This window comes from Salvelinus alpinus, chromosome 13, assembly GCF_045679555.1.
Source record: "Salvelinus alpinus chromosome 13, SLU_Salpinus.1, whole genome shotgun sequence".
NCBI classification, from domain to species: domain Eukaryota; kingdom Metazoa; phylum Chordata; class Actinopteri; order Salmoniformes; family Salmonidae; genus Salvelinus; species Salvelinus alpinus.
The window spans coordinates 5,772,708-5,790,080 of NC_092098.1; the positions used below are offsets into that span (position 1 = coordinate 5,772,708).

The following is a 17,373-nucleotide window of genomic DNA, read 5'->3' on the forward strand; positions in this document are numbered from 1 at the left end:
CATAGATAGGTTTTTAAACCATTAAAAAAACATTGAAGCACGTATTCAATTGCCCCTCTCTGTTGAACACAAGTTTCCATTTCCTCTGTCACAAGGTGATTATTATATATTTTTTATGGCTGTTTTTAAGATGAGAACCTCAATCATGTTACTTTATTAGCACTTACTATAGTAATTTTGTTTATTTAAGCCCTTGAGATGGGAAACCATCTTTTTATGAAGTGGAACGTGCTCTTTATGACAATGTTAAAATTAGGTCAAATTAAAAGTTTATTTTGACCAAGTTACTCTAACCAAACTGTACTGGACTGACCCTACAGCAATCAGATATGTGGCATCATGGCCAGCTTTACAGTTGAATGCGCTAACATCCTAGGTCCAGTGTAGCTGTTTTTTTAAATCTCAATATCAAATCATTTCTGGGCAACAATTAAGTATCTTACTGTGATTGTTTTCAATTACAATGCTAAAAAAGAAACAAATAGCTTCTTAGCAAAGAGCAATTTCTCAAGCAATACTTTTGCTGGGACTGTCTGAATGGGGAGGGGAAAACTGAAAATCAGCGGTTTGGAACTCTTTCTTATTGGTCTAACTGATTTGCCGCATGGGTATGTCACCATAGAAGGCCAAAACTCCCTCCCACCAAAACAGGCAGAAATTTCAGGCACTCTTTTCAAACAGCTCTTACACTAAAAGGGCATTATCATTTTCACAGTATTATTCCAACCTCATAGTGTGGAAATATATATAAATCGTGTTTTTGACTGCACTAGGCCTTTAATGAGAAAGATAGTGTCACTGTGTGGGTGCAAACATGTAATGATCTTATTTGTTTGTGTGGAAGGCTGTGGAAATTGTTGTTTTTTCACCTGGGTAGATCATCTTGGGAGGTCTTCATTTGAAGTTAAGCTTCATATCTAGACTGGCTCATATCTGCTGGAACTCTTGAGGCCCAATGTGTTGTCCTGTCCTTATCTACCTGTACAAGCTCATGTGTCTCCAATCTCTCTGACGCATGACTGCGTCAGTGAGTTTCTATGCCTCTGCACTGCTTTTTGATGTGCTGTGTACAGACTCACCCTTCACAGCTCTGATCTAAGGATCTTTGTGTCCATGTCCCTGCGGCCAATACTTGTCCACGTTTTGTTCAGTTAGGGTATCCAAAAGAATATTTGATTTTCAGGACTGTAACTCGTTAGAATTAAATTAAGAGACAATTCCATGAAAATGTGTACACAAAAGAACATCTAAGCACAGCCAGCCTTTCTAAGAAATCAGTTGAGTGCTGTGAACGTTTTTGGAGGGATCAACTCAACAAAAAAAAGGATCTGTTTGCGTGCCTGAACAAAACGTGGGTTTACCGGTGCATTCATTTGAGGAACACCTGTGCTAACTCCACGCCATGTTTCTTGGGCGGGAATTGTGAGTTGTTGACCTCGATGTGTTGGCTTTGTGTGGCGTGGCACGTCATGGGGAGACTGGGAACTGGATAGACCAGTCCAGCCCAACCTTAGGGTGGTCCCTCTCTCTGTGAGAACTAAAGTGTGGTGGTGATGGTGGGAGGGGAGCAATGAGTTTACACTGGAAAAACACCTTACAATGCTTATAGAATGGGGGTAGAAGATAATTGTCAGTGATTCATTTGAACATAATCAGACCAGTTTTGGGGGTAAGAGATTGTCATGAGTATGTCGTTCCAGGTGGTCCAAAGACCATTATTCCTAACCAAAATCTTAACCATCATATATTTAGTCAACATGACAGTCACCAGCTTTCTCTGAAACCATTTACGTAATAGGAATTGATTTACTACTGCTACGACACATCTTATCGGTTGCCAGTTGATTTCCATCTGACGTGTAATTTAGCTATTTTGTGGAGTGCTTGAGTGTTTTCACCTTGTTCTGTAGAAAATGGAGATGACTGTTTGCTTTGACCAGCTAATGACTTCTGAGGCAAAGGATTACTATGTGGAAGCCAGACACAACATCTTTCCTATCTCCACCATCACGCATGGCCCTGGCTACACACACACACACACACACACAAACGGCTGCCCATGCCAGCTTGTCACCCGTGACAGAGCACAGCCCTGATCTTTGGTGACTGTTCACAGTTGTGGTAAAATATGCTGCAGATCCAGCCCCCTCTTGTGACATAGCACTGAAGCGTGGCAGCCATTCTACTAACGCAAGAAGACGCCCACTCATAGCACTCACCTGCTGTCTGCCTGCCTGCCACCAAAACATTGTTCATTATGACTTGGGTAAAACTATCTTGTCTGCCCAATGCACATGGAAGTGGTTCTTGCTTTTGCAAGTTTTATTCATTCCCTCACTCTAACCCAAAGAAAATGAAAAAAACAATTGAACAAGTATTTGAAACTAAATGGGTCATTCCACCAAGTAGGTGCCTTTTGACTAGTGTAACTTGGTGAAAAAAGCACTTTTATTTCACCTAATTTGGATATACTATCATAAATAGCACACGTTCAACTTAATAAAAAAAGTTTTCCCATCTCAAGAAGTGAAATTAAAAAAGTACTATAATAAGTGTCTATTAAGTACCAAATAAAGTAACAGGGTTGACAACTTCATCTTAAATCATCCATGAATCCCCTTGTGACAGGGGGAATGGAAGCTTGTTGTATGCAACAGGGAGGGGCAATTGAATGCAAGCTTCACTAAAAAAATCACATTGTTAAAACATTTCTAGCCTGTCTATGGGTAACAGGGTTGACGTGTTACTCTCGAGCCACTCAGTTTTCCACCACACAAAAAAAAGTAGAACCAGCTCACCTGCTTTAACACTATTATTAGCTTCTTTTGTAAAATACATTTAAGAGGAATATTTTACCATATTAAAATGAGAGTTCAGTTTTATGTAACAGGGTTGACCTTTAAAATGAATCACTAATCACGTTAAACAAATAATCTTCAGAAATGACTATGTCAAAGCAACAGGATAACTAGGGCTTTACATTGATGGTGAAAACTTGGAGAAATGTTGGTGTTAAGTGGGTTAAAATCCTCCTAGAAATCAGAGGGTGCACGGAGGGACATATCAAAATGCAGAATTTTGGCACTTTAGCAAGTCTTTATTTATATAACAAAAATCACATGTATTGAATTTTCCATGTGGTTTATATTAAAAGGCAATTTAATACAACAGGCCTTTAAAAATCAATATTTTTGCACAATTTCTACTTTGCCCAAATTTTAAGGAACAGACCAAATGTGAAGAAAAAAATTGAGAGCAGATATGAAAGCCTTCTGTCTAGATCTTAACCGTATACCCCTTACACACACATTGTGTTTTAACATCATCAGTTTGCGAGACTCACAGATCAATGTTTAACTATCAATTGCATATTATAAAATTGTTGTATTGTGCTGTCTAGGCCTACATCATTTTACATCTACAAACAAATGTTGGGTGGGTAGATTTAGAGGTGTTTTGCTATGATGCAAGAGGACAAGAGTGTCTATGGAATGGCGTAGTCATTTAACTGGAGGGGGTGGTTTGGTGACAGGGGTATCCCTTGGTAACAACAACCTGTGGAAGACTGCTCGTTGCTAAGAGATCTCTTCAGAAAAGTGGACCCCCCCCCCTTCCTCCAAGAGGATAGCTTACATGCAGAATCGCACTCTGTTAGTTTACATGTTCCTAGTTGCCCCAACTCAGACAATATTTTTTGAATAAAACTAACTTTGTCTTCAGTTAAGGAAATCATTTTGTCACAAAAGTTTGCTGAGGTCCGTTAATATGAATCCATGTCCTACCCTACGACATTCCCTAGCCTAGTTTGACTAGTCAGTCAGTGATGTGATGGCAGACCTTATTTCCATGAGAATGGTGAGGGGCAGGGAAAGGGTTAAGCCTGGACTGTGGGATAAGGAAGAAGGGGCATTCAATGCAACGCTAATTTTCTGCCCCATGGGGCACCCAGAGAAAAGAGGACAAAGCCAGCCATAAGACACGCTGAGAACCACGGTTTACTGTGTGCACCTGCATGCTCTAAAGCAGTGAGGGAACAATGAGATTTACCGAAACGGGTAATTATGCTCGGGAGTTGGATGGCTTTCCACTCTCCTTTTCTGTTGGGAAAGAAAAGCGGGCAAAGGCCCGGTGAAAGTTTCGTCTATCTCCATGTTAAATCATATAGGCCTTGAGTTTATTCTACGGTTGCATTGGTAGACTTTAGTTATGTTTTATGTAAATGGTGTTAGTTTTAGGAATTTATCATAGGCACATTATGACAGTAGAAAATAGAAAAATAATAACACTTTATTACTTTTTTTTTTTTACATCATTCTTGTCAAGTGACTTGAAATAACAATACCCTTACTATAAGGGTATTAATAAAACATTCAATACATTTCACAACGGTAAATAAGGCCTAAACCTCAGAAAAGCAGCATCGATTTAAACTAAACAGTAACAAAATCCTCAAATGTTGGTTCAGTTTTGTGTTTCAAAAAGTTGTGAAATAAAAACCAACTGCTGTTTAACTTTTATATAAATTACAGGGTGTAGACCCATTTAGAGGTAAATTCATTTTCTGAACGGTTATAGAAATGGCAGTTGTCTGAGAGAAACATTTGAGATTGTCAATGTCGAAGCCATTTCGTTCAGAATTCACAAAAACAAAATTTCATACTTCCACTTCAACTTTTTCGAGTTCCCATTGCAGTCATTAATACTCTTTCAGATGGTGGGTTTAGAGAAATAGCAGAATGGGACAATATCTGGGGTTTGGAATCACTCATAACCATCAAGGCATTCCAACCGGAATGTACACTGAAACCAATCAACGACCAATGATGACATCATCTTGTCACAAAATATTGTCTGTGTCAGTGAGTGATCTCATCTTTGTATTAAAATGAACATTTTCTTTCTTCAGTCCCTGCACATTTACTGACCCAATTGGGCTGCCACCAGTCAATGCCAGCATATCAAGTCAGATCACATTGTTTGCCAACATCCATCTTTCTGGACTGCCACAATAACAGGGTCAGGGACCCTGTAGGTCAGATGTGGATAAGGGACCAACAAGAGTTAGGAGGGGAGTCGACAGCAATTCAACCAATATGATACAAGGTTGATTGAATCAGTATAATGTCTCAGTTCAGAGGTGTGCGAGTTGGTGAGTGAGTTCAGCTTAGAGGTGTGTGAGAGGGAGTTCAAAGGTGGGTGAGTGGAGCTGACCCTCCCAGGTAATGCTGCTGGATGTTTGCTGCAGAGACGGAGTACCCTCTCTGGGCCTCTGAGGCATCTCCTCCAGGCATGTACATGCTGATCATGTCCCTGAGATGGTCTCCCTGGACCTGGATACCACGCTGGGTCTGGTGCTGCTGGTGGGCCTGGTGGTGGTGCTGCTGGAGGGGGCTGTGGGGCCCGGTGGGGGAGGGGGACATGCTGTGGCTATCAGACTGCTGCTTCACCATGGACATCACTGGGCTGACCTGCTGTGGGCTGCTGTTGTAGGACATGGGGCTGGGGGAGAGAGATTGGGTTACTGATCAATTGAGAAACTAATGAGAGTAACTATTTGACTTCAAAAAGTCACAAAAGGGTCACTGACAAAAAATAAATTGACAAGATGGGTATAGACTATTCGTGCCAATAAAACCACCTGGCCATAGGTTTTGTATATCCAAAAACAGTTTAGGCCTATAACTGCCAATGGTACATTGGAAAGAAAATACATGTGAATAAACTGTAGACAGACATTCAAATCATAGGAAAAGTAACAATCTAGACTCACCTGTATGCGTTGGCACCATTCATGTAGGCTTGGGCCTGGGCCATGCTGGACTGATACTGAAGTGCTGAGAGGTCATAGCGGTGAAGCTGCTGGCTGTAGCCGAGCGCCTCGCTCTGCATCGCCGCAGTGTAGCCACCGGTGTGGCCCCAGCCATATGCGTCCATTCTGGGGTTTCCAACTTGTCCCTGAGCCGCGGACGCACTCAGCAGGTGGTTACCGGCCGACATCTGATACTGGGCGGCTAGAGTATTGTTCTTCGGCATCGGTTTGGTTTTACGACGGGGCTTGTATTTATAGTCCGGATAATCCTTCATGTGCACCGCGCGGAGGCGCTTTGCCTCGTCAATGAAGGGCCTTTTCTCGGCGTCTGTTAGAGATTTCCACGCGACACCCAGCCGTTTGGATATCTCAGAATTGTGCATTTTGGGATTTTCCTGAGCCATTTTCCGTCGCTCACCGCGAGACCAGACCATGAAGGCATTCATGGGCCGCTTGACTTTGTCCATCGGGTCAGGTTGGATTGTCGGTAATTTGGAACCTGTGTGGCCGCCCTCGTGTCCCCCTACTCCGTTCGCAGGTGGCATCCCTGTTCCAGGATGATGTGAAGGAACAGAGGACTTGAGTTGGTGCTCTATAATGTTATACATATTTACCATAAACGAAATATACAAAGTTTGAACAGTTTTAAAATTACACCGGCTGTGTAATGTCAACCAAGCATCCCAAGCAGAAGTTGAAAACAATAATAATAAAACAAATTGTCAGAGATGGAAACAAAATCGGAGCAAAAACATCCTGCTACCAACTCACGACTTCAGATGCAGGCCTTTAAACTACAATGAGAAGAGAGATACTGCTGTAGAGTTCCTTCTTGAAATAACTCCCTATCCCACTGGTAGCTGGTGATTATAAAACTTCTTCACAAGCAAATCTGCTCCTAACTTCCCTCCCTCCAGCCCACTCATTTACATCACTATAGAAGGGGTGCGGTGAATTTGGAATGCACTTGAGTGAATATGAAGAGAGGCGGAATCGCTGTGGGAGGGAGGCAGCCCCCCCACACACACACACTCTTTCTCTCTCTGCAACGCAAACTTCAAACTTTAGTTTGTTAAATTAAATATATAGTTCTTGTTTATTTAAGATAAAGAATACTTTTGTTTCAGGCTTCTCTCCATAACATTGGCCAACAGACATGTTTAAGGCAAGGGAGGGAGAAGGCAGGGAAACCCTCACCCAATTCTCTCTCCAATACAAACTTAAAAAACGAGTTTACATTTTCAGATTCATCATTCTTATTTACTTAAGGTATATCATTATTTTATTTCAGATCTGTCTCTATAATATTGGCCACCACATTAATGACACTTGTTGACAGTAATCAAAATAAGTCTAGGCTTTTCAAATCAATGTAATGTCAGACTGACATCTGTAGCATATATGAACGACCTACTAACATATTACAATGTACATTCCGTTGGATTCCATTGTCAAAAGCCTGGTAGGCTTATGTTTTCAGAGAGAAAGCATGTCAACAAAACATGACCCATTGCACAGTATAGCCCATGCATGGCCCATGCCTCCTCTATCCAGTAGCAGCTCCCTGCGGTTCTAAAATGAGGCTAGGTGTGATATTACTAGTAGATACCCATTACACCTTTTTCTAGTTTCTATGGGCACCACTTTACACCTCCACTGGGGGCTAGGTGTTTGCCCATAGCCATCCATCAGTAAATAGCTCATTCATTATGCTTTGCAGGGTTAAGTCAGGGCTTGAATTGATCTGATCTCCTATAGAATAGAGTCAATAAAATATGATGACTACTGACACCTACATATAAAGACTACTGGGCCGGCACCCAAAATGAGTACCAGCTGGCACCTACTATTTCAGTCCACTTCAAGCACTGAGTAGAGTGATACAAGTAGAATGTTAGAGTGATATAATCAAATGGGATAATGACAAATATAACAAAAACTATAAACTGGTGAATTACGTTGGTAACCAGTTTACAATAGCAATAAGGCACCTCGGGGGTTTGTAGTATTTGGCCAATATACCACGACTCCGCTTTGCGTAGTGCCTAGGAACAGCCTAGCCGTGGTATATTGGCCATATACCACAAACCCCAGAGGTGCCTTATTGCTTAAATAGACCACAATCTGCACAATAAATCCCAGTCCCCCTTAGCATCAGAGAGATTTGGTTGGTTGAGAGATCGATCTGTTAATTTGGACTGAACGTCCACAATAACATATACATTATCCAATCTATTTGGACTAGCTAGTTCCAATGGCCACAATAACACAGCCATTATCCTATTTATTTGGACTGATTCCAATGACCAAGATAATATAGCCATTATGCAACTTATTTTACTATTTGTACTTGGAGTATGCCTCTCCCATTGTGCCAGGGTCATGCTTTTTGTGAGCAGAAGATAAGGGAAAGAGAGGAAATACATGTATGTTTCCTGGTGTTGTGGTGGTGACAATCAATTCAACATTAAAGTGGGCAAATAAAAGACCGACAGGACAGAGGGGGTGAGATTTGAAAGCCTCTAGCATTATATACATAAGAAAAAACAGAGATTGGCAATGACAGATTTGAGGCAAAGGAAAATGAAGTGGCGAGGTTGAGGAGAAGAAAGAGGATAGAAAGAGAGGGAGGCCAAGAAACAGAGAGTAGCACAAACAAAGGGTTGGTGATGGGGGGTTGGTGGTTGGAAGAGAAAGTCCTCAGAGACGAGCAGATTGAAAGTCGCTCTATTCATCGCTCTCTCCTCCGGCTCTTCTCATGTAAATGGGCCCTGCGGTCTCCCAGCTATCCGTCACAGGGCAGGGGAACCCAGGCAGGGCCCTTTACGAGCCTCCCGCACACACAATTGCCCTGCCAACAATTGGGGTGCCAGTGGGGGGTTGGGGGGTCACGGTTGGGAGGCCAATCCTGGTGAGAGAAATAGTGAAGGATGGATACCGGAGGGGGGGGAGAGAGAGAAATTGGAGGAATGACCACCTACACTGAGCCAGAGAAGTATACATTGGTCTAGGTTGGTTGCGTTTAATAACACAAGGAAAAGTGATGAAATGACAACAGGAACCGTGTGTGAGAATGACAAGAGGCTGTTCGATGCCATTCTCAACTGTAAAAGTTTAAAGGGTGAGGATTTGTTTCTTAAGAAATAGGACGCTGACATGCTGTTACCTTCTAATAACTCTGATTCATGTAGATTTGTTCAATTGACACGCTGAGAGATCTTTAAAGGGGGCTGTAGCCTATAGACCTACAACATTTCTAAAGAGCACTTAGGCCTATTCCGGACAAACATAAAGACACACAGCAGAGATAATACAAATTGTAGAAATATACTAGAAAATAATTTCAGAAAAACATGGAATTATTCACCAGATCCACTTTATGACTGTCAGTAACTCCATTAGTAACTAGTCCAGTAAAACAATGTAAATTTGTAAAAATTCTAACTCACGAATACCTTCAGTGGTTTATCAATGACACTTGACACTTTGTTCAAAGTCTTTCTGACTTATCCACCACCTTGGGTCCATCTCTCTTTTCCGTGGGTGCATTTAAACATAAAAAGTGATTTATGTTTTAAAATCTAAATGCCTGAATGATAGGCACTGCTAAAGCAGCAGCATGGAAGGCACCCAAAATTGGACAGTATTTGGAATCCATCTGGTGGCAGACACAGGTATAACAACCCCATTGTCATAATACATTTGTTTTTCCTCTGATATGTAATGTCAAACAAGCAGTAACGTTCTAAATTCTATTCCTAAAATGGTACTGGTCAAGCATACTGCATGTGCATTTCAATGAACCAAATGTGATTAAGAATGTGATTAAGAGCACTCTGTGGTGATCAAATCAGTTCAACTGCAAACATCCAAAGAAGCTGAACATTTTTATTAAATCAAAGACATCCACACTTACATAGAGCAGAATCCAATGTAGAAATTATTTCTTACATTGTTTCCGTAAAAAAAAAAACGTACATCAATTATTTCAGCTAGTCTACGTTTCTATGATTGTTGCTGTTGTTTCATTACATTTCAGCTCGTCTACAACGTCAATGTTGTTGACTGTGTTTGAGCAGAAATCTTAAAACGCTTGCAGGCAGACTAATTCTGAAGTTGCCAAATTATTGTCAAAAGAGCTGATCTGATTGGTCAAAATACCAATTGGTGGGAAAAGATCAGAATTTGGCTGCCTGTGTAAATGCAGCCAAATTTGCTCACAATACAACATTTGCCTGGTCCTAGAGACAATCCGAGAATGCATCTGAAAACAAAATATATGGGTTTATACAAGACAAGAATGCAATTCTTTCATGGCCCCACTACTTATGCAATAAACCCCCCCTGCATGACCATTCGGATGTTCCAAAAAACAGGATCATTACATCTCTTAATATGGGTCAAATTGAGGGAGATCGATTAAGCTGAACTGCAGTGCACAGGTCTATAGCCAGTGACGTAAATGGGCAAAAACAGTGAGGGAGGAGCACCCTTCTCAAATAGAACAGTAATCTGCACCGCTCGGTCATGTTGTCAACAAGGCAGCATGATGCATCATTTAGAAAGATACAACATCTCTTTTCCACAAAATACACAATATATACAAAAGTATGTGGACACCCCTTCAAATTAGTGGATTTGGCTATTTCAGCCACACCCGTTATTGACAGGTGTATAAAATCGCCATGCAATCTCCATAGACAAATATTGACAGTAGAATAGCCAAGCAGCCGCACACACAAGCCTAAGATCACCATGCACAATGCCAAGCGTCGGCTGGAGTGGTGTAAATCTCACCGCCATTGGACTCTTCGAGCAGTGGAGACACATTTTCTTTTTTTTGCAGCCCGACGGACAAATCTGGGTTTGGTGGATGCCAAGATAACGCTACCTGCCCCAATGCATAGTGCCAACTGTGTAGTTTGGTGGAGGAGGAATAATGGTCTGGGGCTGTTTTTCATGGTTCGGGCTAGGCCCCTTAGTTCCAGTGAAGGGAAATCTTAACGCTACAGCATACAAGGACATTCTAGATTATTCTGTGCTTCCAACTTTGTGGCAACAGTTTGGGGAACGCCCTTTCCTTTCCTGTTTCAGCATGACAATGCCCCTTGCACAAAACGAGGTCCATACAGAAATGTTTTTTTGAGATCAGTGTGGAAGAACTTGACTGGAGAGCCCTGACCTCAACCCCATCGAACACCTTTGGGGTGAATTGGAACGCCAACTGCAAGCCAGGCCTAATCGCCCAACCTCACTAATGCTCTTGTGGCTGAATGGAAGCAAGTCCCCACAGCAATGTTCCAACATCTAGTGGACAGCCTTCCCAGAAGAGTGGAGGTTGTTATAGCAGCAATGGAGGGACCAACTCCCTATTAATGCCCATGACTTTGGAATGAGATGTTCGACGAGCAGGTGTCCACAAACTTTTGGTCATGCAGTGTATATGTTCGAATTTTGACATCCGGTTCCGTTGGCATGCATTGAAACATGTGGCCTTATCGTGGCTTTCTTTTGCAAATTACCATGAATTAATGGACTTATTTCCTAAAATGTATTATTTTCTAATACTAAACAAAATACTAAGGTGTGGGACATTCATTGTGTGACAAGAAATAACTAGCAGGTCTATTTCGCTCCAGCAGCTAGAATTTGTCCATCCACAATTAAACTGTGGGAACATGGAGGCTCTCAACACCAGACAACAGAAAGAGCTGTCCGCTACTATACAAGAGATTGTTCATGAGGAGATTACCTCTGCCCTTGACTTATCACTAAAAATGTTAAATGAATCATTGGCAGTGCTCATGCTGAAGAGGATAACTTTTCAACTAAAGTGGAAAGTCTGGACATGACAGCCAATGCAACAGAGGTGCTAATCCATGACCTGGAAAAAGCGCAACCTAAATTGGAAGGGATAATCATGCTCCTAAAAGAGAAAACAGAATAAACCGAAAATTATTTTCTTAAATTCAATGTGCGGGTCACAGGACTTGAAACTGGTGTGGAAGCAGGCAACCCAATTTCCTTCATGAGTCTGCTTTATATTAAAGATGCGGATTTTGCTCATCAATACCTCTTTAACAGAATATGCCAGGATGAAATAAATGACATATTCTGAATCACCTGACGATAGTGAACAAGCTACATACACCCCTTTTCTCGGTTCCGTTCTGTTTTCAGTCCATTTACAGTCATTTCTATGGCAGGGACCATCTTAAAATTGCAATTGGAACCTAGAAAAACAACCAAATGACATAGAACTCTCAAGTCAACTGTAATATATACTTTTTCACTATGGTGATTTTCGATCAATTAAAATTGACTTCCTTAAAACTTGAATAGCTTCCAACCCATAATACCTTCATGAATACACCATTTTATTTCGATACATTTTATATAATTGTATGTCTAAAATACTTCCTATACTTCAATAGCTTTAACCCAATATTGACTTGCATGAACTATTGGTCCAGGGACCTCTTCCCTCCAATCCACAGCAATTACTTTTTGGCTTTGTGACTGTTACTTGTTTTTACATGACAAATACTTTCTTAAAAGTTTCAATTACTTCCATCCCATATGACTTCTATGAATGAAAAAATGACAGAGACCACCTTTCGCTCCACTGGCCATTTTAGAGCAGTGTGTCACCATTTGGCTACACTAAGAGTCATATTACCTGCCGTTTTCCCCCACTTCATTGAATTTCTTCACTTTGACATGAGGAGCACCGCTTGTCTCCTTTGAATATAATCAATTTGTCATTCGGGTTGAGCGACATGGTCAAGTAGACCCTTTTTCGGCTTACAGACTGGCCATCAGTCGACCTATCTAGTCATCAATGTGCCACGCACTACTTACCAGGAGAAGAGAGAGCCAAGGAATAGCGCTACTATCCGGCATCCTTCAGCTGGGGTGGTCATCCTTTTCCTACTGCTTGTCTCTGTCCAGCACTCTGAAACACCTGAGAGCAACACAAGAGGGATTTTACTTGGCTGGGAATCGGATGGTAGCGCCCTCGGCCAATGTATGGAAGCATGCGCTTTGCTGGTTTGAGTGTGCGTTTGTGATACTTGTTACTGTTCTGCCCCCGCGCACCTTACCAAGTGTACATATACAGTTGAAGTCGGAAGTTTACATACACTTAGGTTGGAGTCATTAAAACTCGTTTTTCAACCACTCCACAAATTTCTTGTTAACAAGCCATAGTTTTGGCAAGTCGGTTAGGACATCTACTTTGTGCATGACAAGTCATTTTTACAACAATTGTTTACAGACAGATTATTTCACTTATAATTCACTGTATCACAATTCCAGTGGGTCAGAAGTAAACATACACTAAGTTGACTGTGCCTTTAAACAGCATGGAAAATTACAGAAAATGATGTCATGGCTTTAGAAGCTTCTGATAGGCTAATGTACTTTGGTGTGAAAAGTGCAAATCGATCCCAGAACAACAGCAAAGTACCTTGTGAAGATGCTGAAGGAAACATGTACAAAAGTATCTATATCGACAGTAAAACGAGTCCTATATCGACATAACCTGAAAGGCCACTCAGCAAGGAAGAAGCCACTGTTCCAAAACCGCCATAAAAAAGCCAGACTACGGTTTGCAACTGCACATGGGGACAAAGATCGTACTTTTTGAAGAAATGTCCTCTGGTCTGATGAAACAAAAATAGAACTGTTTGGCCATAATGACCATCGTTATGTTTGGGAGGCTTGCAAGCCGAAGAACACCATCCCAACCGTGAAGCACAGGGGTGGCAGCATCATGTTGTGGGGGTGCTTTGCTGCAGGAGGGTCTGGTGCACTTCACAAAATAGATGGCATCATGAGGCAGGAAAATTATGTGGATATATTGAAGCAACATCTCAAGACATCAGTCAGGAAGTTAAAGCTTGGTCGCAAATGGGTCTTCCAAATGGACAATGACCCCAAGCATACTTCCAAAGTTGTGGCAAAATGGTTTAAGGACAGCAAAGTCAAGGTATTGGAGTGGCCATCACAAAACCCTGACCTCAAACCCATAGAAGATTTGTGGGCAGAACTGAAAAAGCGTGTGGCGATCAAGGAGGCCTAGAAAACCTGACTCAGTTACACCAGTTACTCTGTCAAGAGGAATGGGCCAAAATTCACCCAACTTATTGTGGGAAGCTTGTGGAAGGCTACCCGAAACGTTTGACCCAAGTTAAACAATTTAAAGGCAATGCTACCAAATACTAATTGAGTGTCTGTCAACTTCTGTCCCACTGGGAATGTGATGAAAGAAATAAAAGCTGAAATAGATCATTCTCTCTACTATTATTCTGACATTTCACATTCTTAAAATAAAGTGGTGATCCTAACTGACATAAAACAGGGAATTTTTACTAGGATTAAATGTCAGAAATTGTGAAAAAATTATTTTAAATGTATTTTGCTAAAGTGTATGTAAACTTCCGACTTCAACTGTATGTGTGAGTATGGGTGTATGTGTGTTGTGAGCGGAAGTCACTTTCATTACCGTGCCATCCCTTGTTGACTCCCTTCGACCTGCACCGTCGTCAGAGAGCCCTCATGCTCTGACAACCGCCTTTGTTCCTCCTGGCCTGAGCCGGGGATTTGTTCGAGCCGCATTCATCTAATAAGACCCCTTGTCTACTCCCTTCGGCCTGCACTCTTTTCGAATCTAGCCACCACGAGGGTAATTATTATCCCCAGAATGCTGCATTCTATGTGCCGTGCCTGTGTGCCTCTCACGGTTAGTTTCTCATAGCTTAGAGAACCACTCCTTGCAAACTCTAGAGGGTAAGGCCCTATCTAGTGGACCTGTTTTGTAAGATGGCCCTACGACCTGCAACTGTCTTTTATGTTTATATATGTGTTCCCCTTCTTATAATGTATCTTAATGCCCCTTTTACTATCATCCTGGGCTAAGGTCTCCTTAAGAAAGTCATAGTTACTCCCACCATTTACCCGCGCTTCATTGAATTTCTTCACTTTGACATTCAGAGCACTGGGCAGAAATCACATCGCATCAACACCCACCTCGGGCCTTCGCGATGCTTTGTTTTAATTAAACAGTCGGATTCCCCTGGTCCGCACCAGTTCTGAGTCAGCTGGTAGGCGCCGGCTAAGGCGACCTGCCGGAGACCCATACGCGAACAGGGCAGGCAAGCGCCGTAGCTGGGGAGATCCACGAGAAGGGCCTGGCACGCGTCCAGAGTAGCCGCCGCCAACCGCCGCACCAAACCCCCACCGGTCCGCCATCGCCCGGGGTCACTGCTCAGACGAACCTCCGCACGCAGCCCCTTGCGAGACCATGCACGAGAGTACGCGAGACGGGCCGCACAACGAACTTCCGACGGTTGCGAGAGGAGGGCTTCAGATCGACTTCTCCCCAGCTCGAGCCCAGCCCTGCTCCGCACGCCAGCCCGACCGACCCAGCCTTTAGATCTGACTTGCCGACTTCCCTTACATACTTTGTTCTAACATGCCAGAGGCTGTTCACCTTGTAGAGATGCTACGGATATGGGTACTGTCCGGGGAGAGATTTACACCCTACCCTCTCTTCTGGAATTTCAAGGGCCAGCGAGAGCTCACCGGATACTGTCGGAACCGCAACGCTTTCCAGGGCTTTTTATGTTGAAAATACTTCCTATACTTCAATATATTTAACCCAATATGACTTGCATGAATACAACCAACTGTTATTGGTCCAGGGACCTCTTCCCACCAATCCACAGAAATACATTTTTGCAGGGTTTTAGAATTGGGGTGACATAAAAAACGGATAAAGACTCCAAACAACCTACCTGACCACGCGGAGGCATCCGCATGGTCCTAAAGCACACCGTTAACTCGTTTTGTATATCATTCTAATGATGAAACTGCGGGGGGACAAAAATGCATATTTCAGAATGTGGGGAAGGACATGTCCCCCCCATCCCCAGTGAAAGTTGCGCCCCTGCATTTTTTCCTTTTTGACTTTGTCTATTTTTATCAATGTTAATCGGTTTTACATTACAAAATACTTAAAAAACTCAATTACTTTCTTTACATATGACTTCTATGAATGAAAAAAATGACACACGAGACCAGCTTTCGTTCCACTGGCCATTTTATAGCAGTGTGTCACCATTTGGCTACCTCGAGAGTCATATTACCCGCCGTTTACCCCGCTTCATTTGATTTCTTAACTTGACATGAGGAGCGCCAGAGAAACGGGACTCGTCTCCTTTGAATATCATCAATTTGTCATTCGGTTGCACCACATAGCCGGGTAGACTATTATACTTGTTAGATATTACTGCACTGTAGGAACTAGAAGCACAAGTATTTTGCTACACTCGCATTAACATCTGCTAACCATGTGTATGTGACCAATAAAAATAAAAAAAAGTCATCAATGTGCTATGCACTACTTACATGGAGAAGAGAGCTTGACACTGGGGCTGACAATGCTATCGGTCGTCCTTCAGCTGTGGTGGGCATCCGTTTTCTTACTGCTTGTCTCCGTCTGACACTCTGAAACACCTGAGGGCAACATAAGAGGGATTATTCGTCTGGGAATCGGATGGTAGCGCCCTCGGCCATTGTAAGAACGCACAGTACCAGTCAAAAGTTTGGACACACCTACTCATTCAAGGGTTTTTCTTTATTTTTACTATTTTCTACATTGTAGAATAATAATGAAGACATCAGAACTATGAAATAACACATATGGAATCATGTAGTAACCAAAAAACAAATCTAAATATATTTTATATTTGAGATTCTTCAAAGTAGCCACCGTTTGCCTTGATGACATCTTTGCACACTCTTGGCATTCTCTCAACCAGTTTCATGAGGTAGTCACCTGGAATGCATTTCAATTAACAGGTGTGCCTTGTTAAAACTTACATTTGTGGAATTCCTTTTTAATACATTTGAGCCAATCAGTCAGGCGGGTATACAGAAGATAGCCCTATTTGGTAAAATATCAAATCCATATTATGGCAAGAACCGCTCAAATAAGCAAAGAGAAATGAAAGTCCATCATAACTTTAGGACATGAAGGTCAGTCAATGCGGAACATTTTAAGAACTTTGAAAGTTTCTTCAAGTGCAGTCACAAAAACCATCAAGCGTTATGATGAAACTGGCACTCATGAGGACCGCCACAGGGAAGGAAGACCCAGAGTTACCTCTGCTGCAGAGGATAAGTTCATTAGAGTTACCAGCCTCAGAAATTGCAGCCCAAAGAAATGCTTCACAGAGTTCAAGTAACAGACACATCTCAACATCAACTGTTCAGAGGAGCCTGCGTGAATCAGGCCTTCATGGTCAAATTGCTGCAAAGAAACCACTACTAAAGGACACCAATAATAAGAAGAGACTTGCTTGGGCCAAGAAACACGAGCAATGGGCATTAGACCGGAGGAAATCTGTACTTTGGTCAGATGAGTCCAAATATGAGATTTTTAGATCCAACCACCGTGTCTTTGTGAGATGCAGAATAGGTGAACGGATGATCTCCGCATGTGTGGTTCCCACTGTGAAGCATGGAGGAGGTGGTGTGATTGTGTGGGGGTGCTTTGCTGG

General features: G+C 42.2%; 1 protein-coding gene across 1 annotated transcript; it reads right to left on the reverse strand.

The window, feature by feature from the left end:
* Window positions 1-4,271: 4,271 nt before the first annotated feature.
* LOC139536858 (transcription factor Sox-19a-like) lies at window positions 4,272-6,760 on the reverse strand. The gene is made up of 2 exons (XM_071337546.1): window positions 5,771-6,760; window positions 4,272-5,499 (listed from the first exon to the last, which is right to left on the reverse strand). Exons 1-2 carry the CDS (start codon window positions 6,424-6,426, stop codon window positions 5,187-5,189), a joined length of 969 nt encoding a protein of 322 aa, XP_071193647.1. The 5' UTR covers window positions 6,427-6,760; the 3' UTR covers window positions 4,272-5,186.
* Window positions 6,761-17,373: the final 10,613 nt, after the last annotated feature.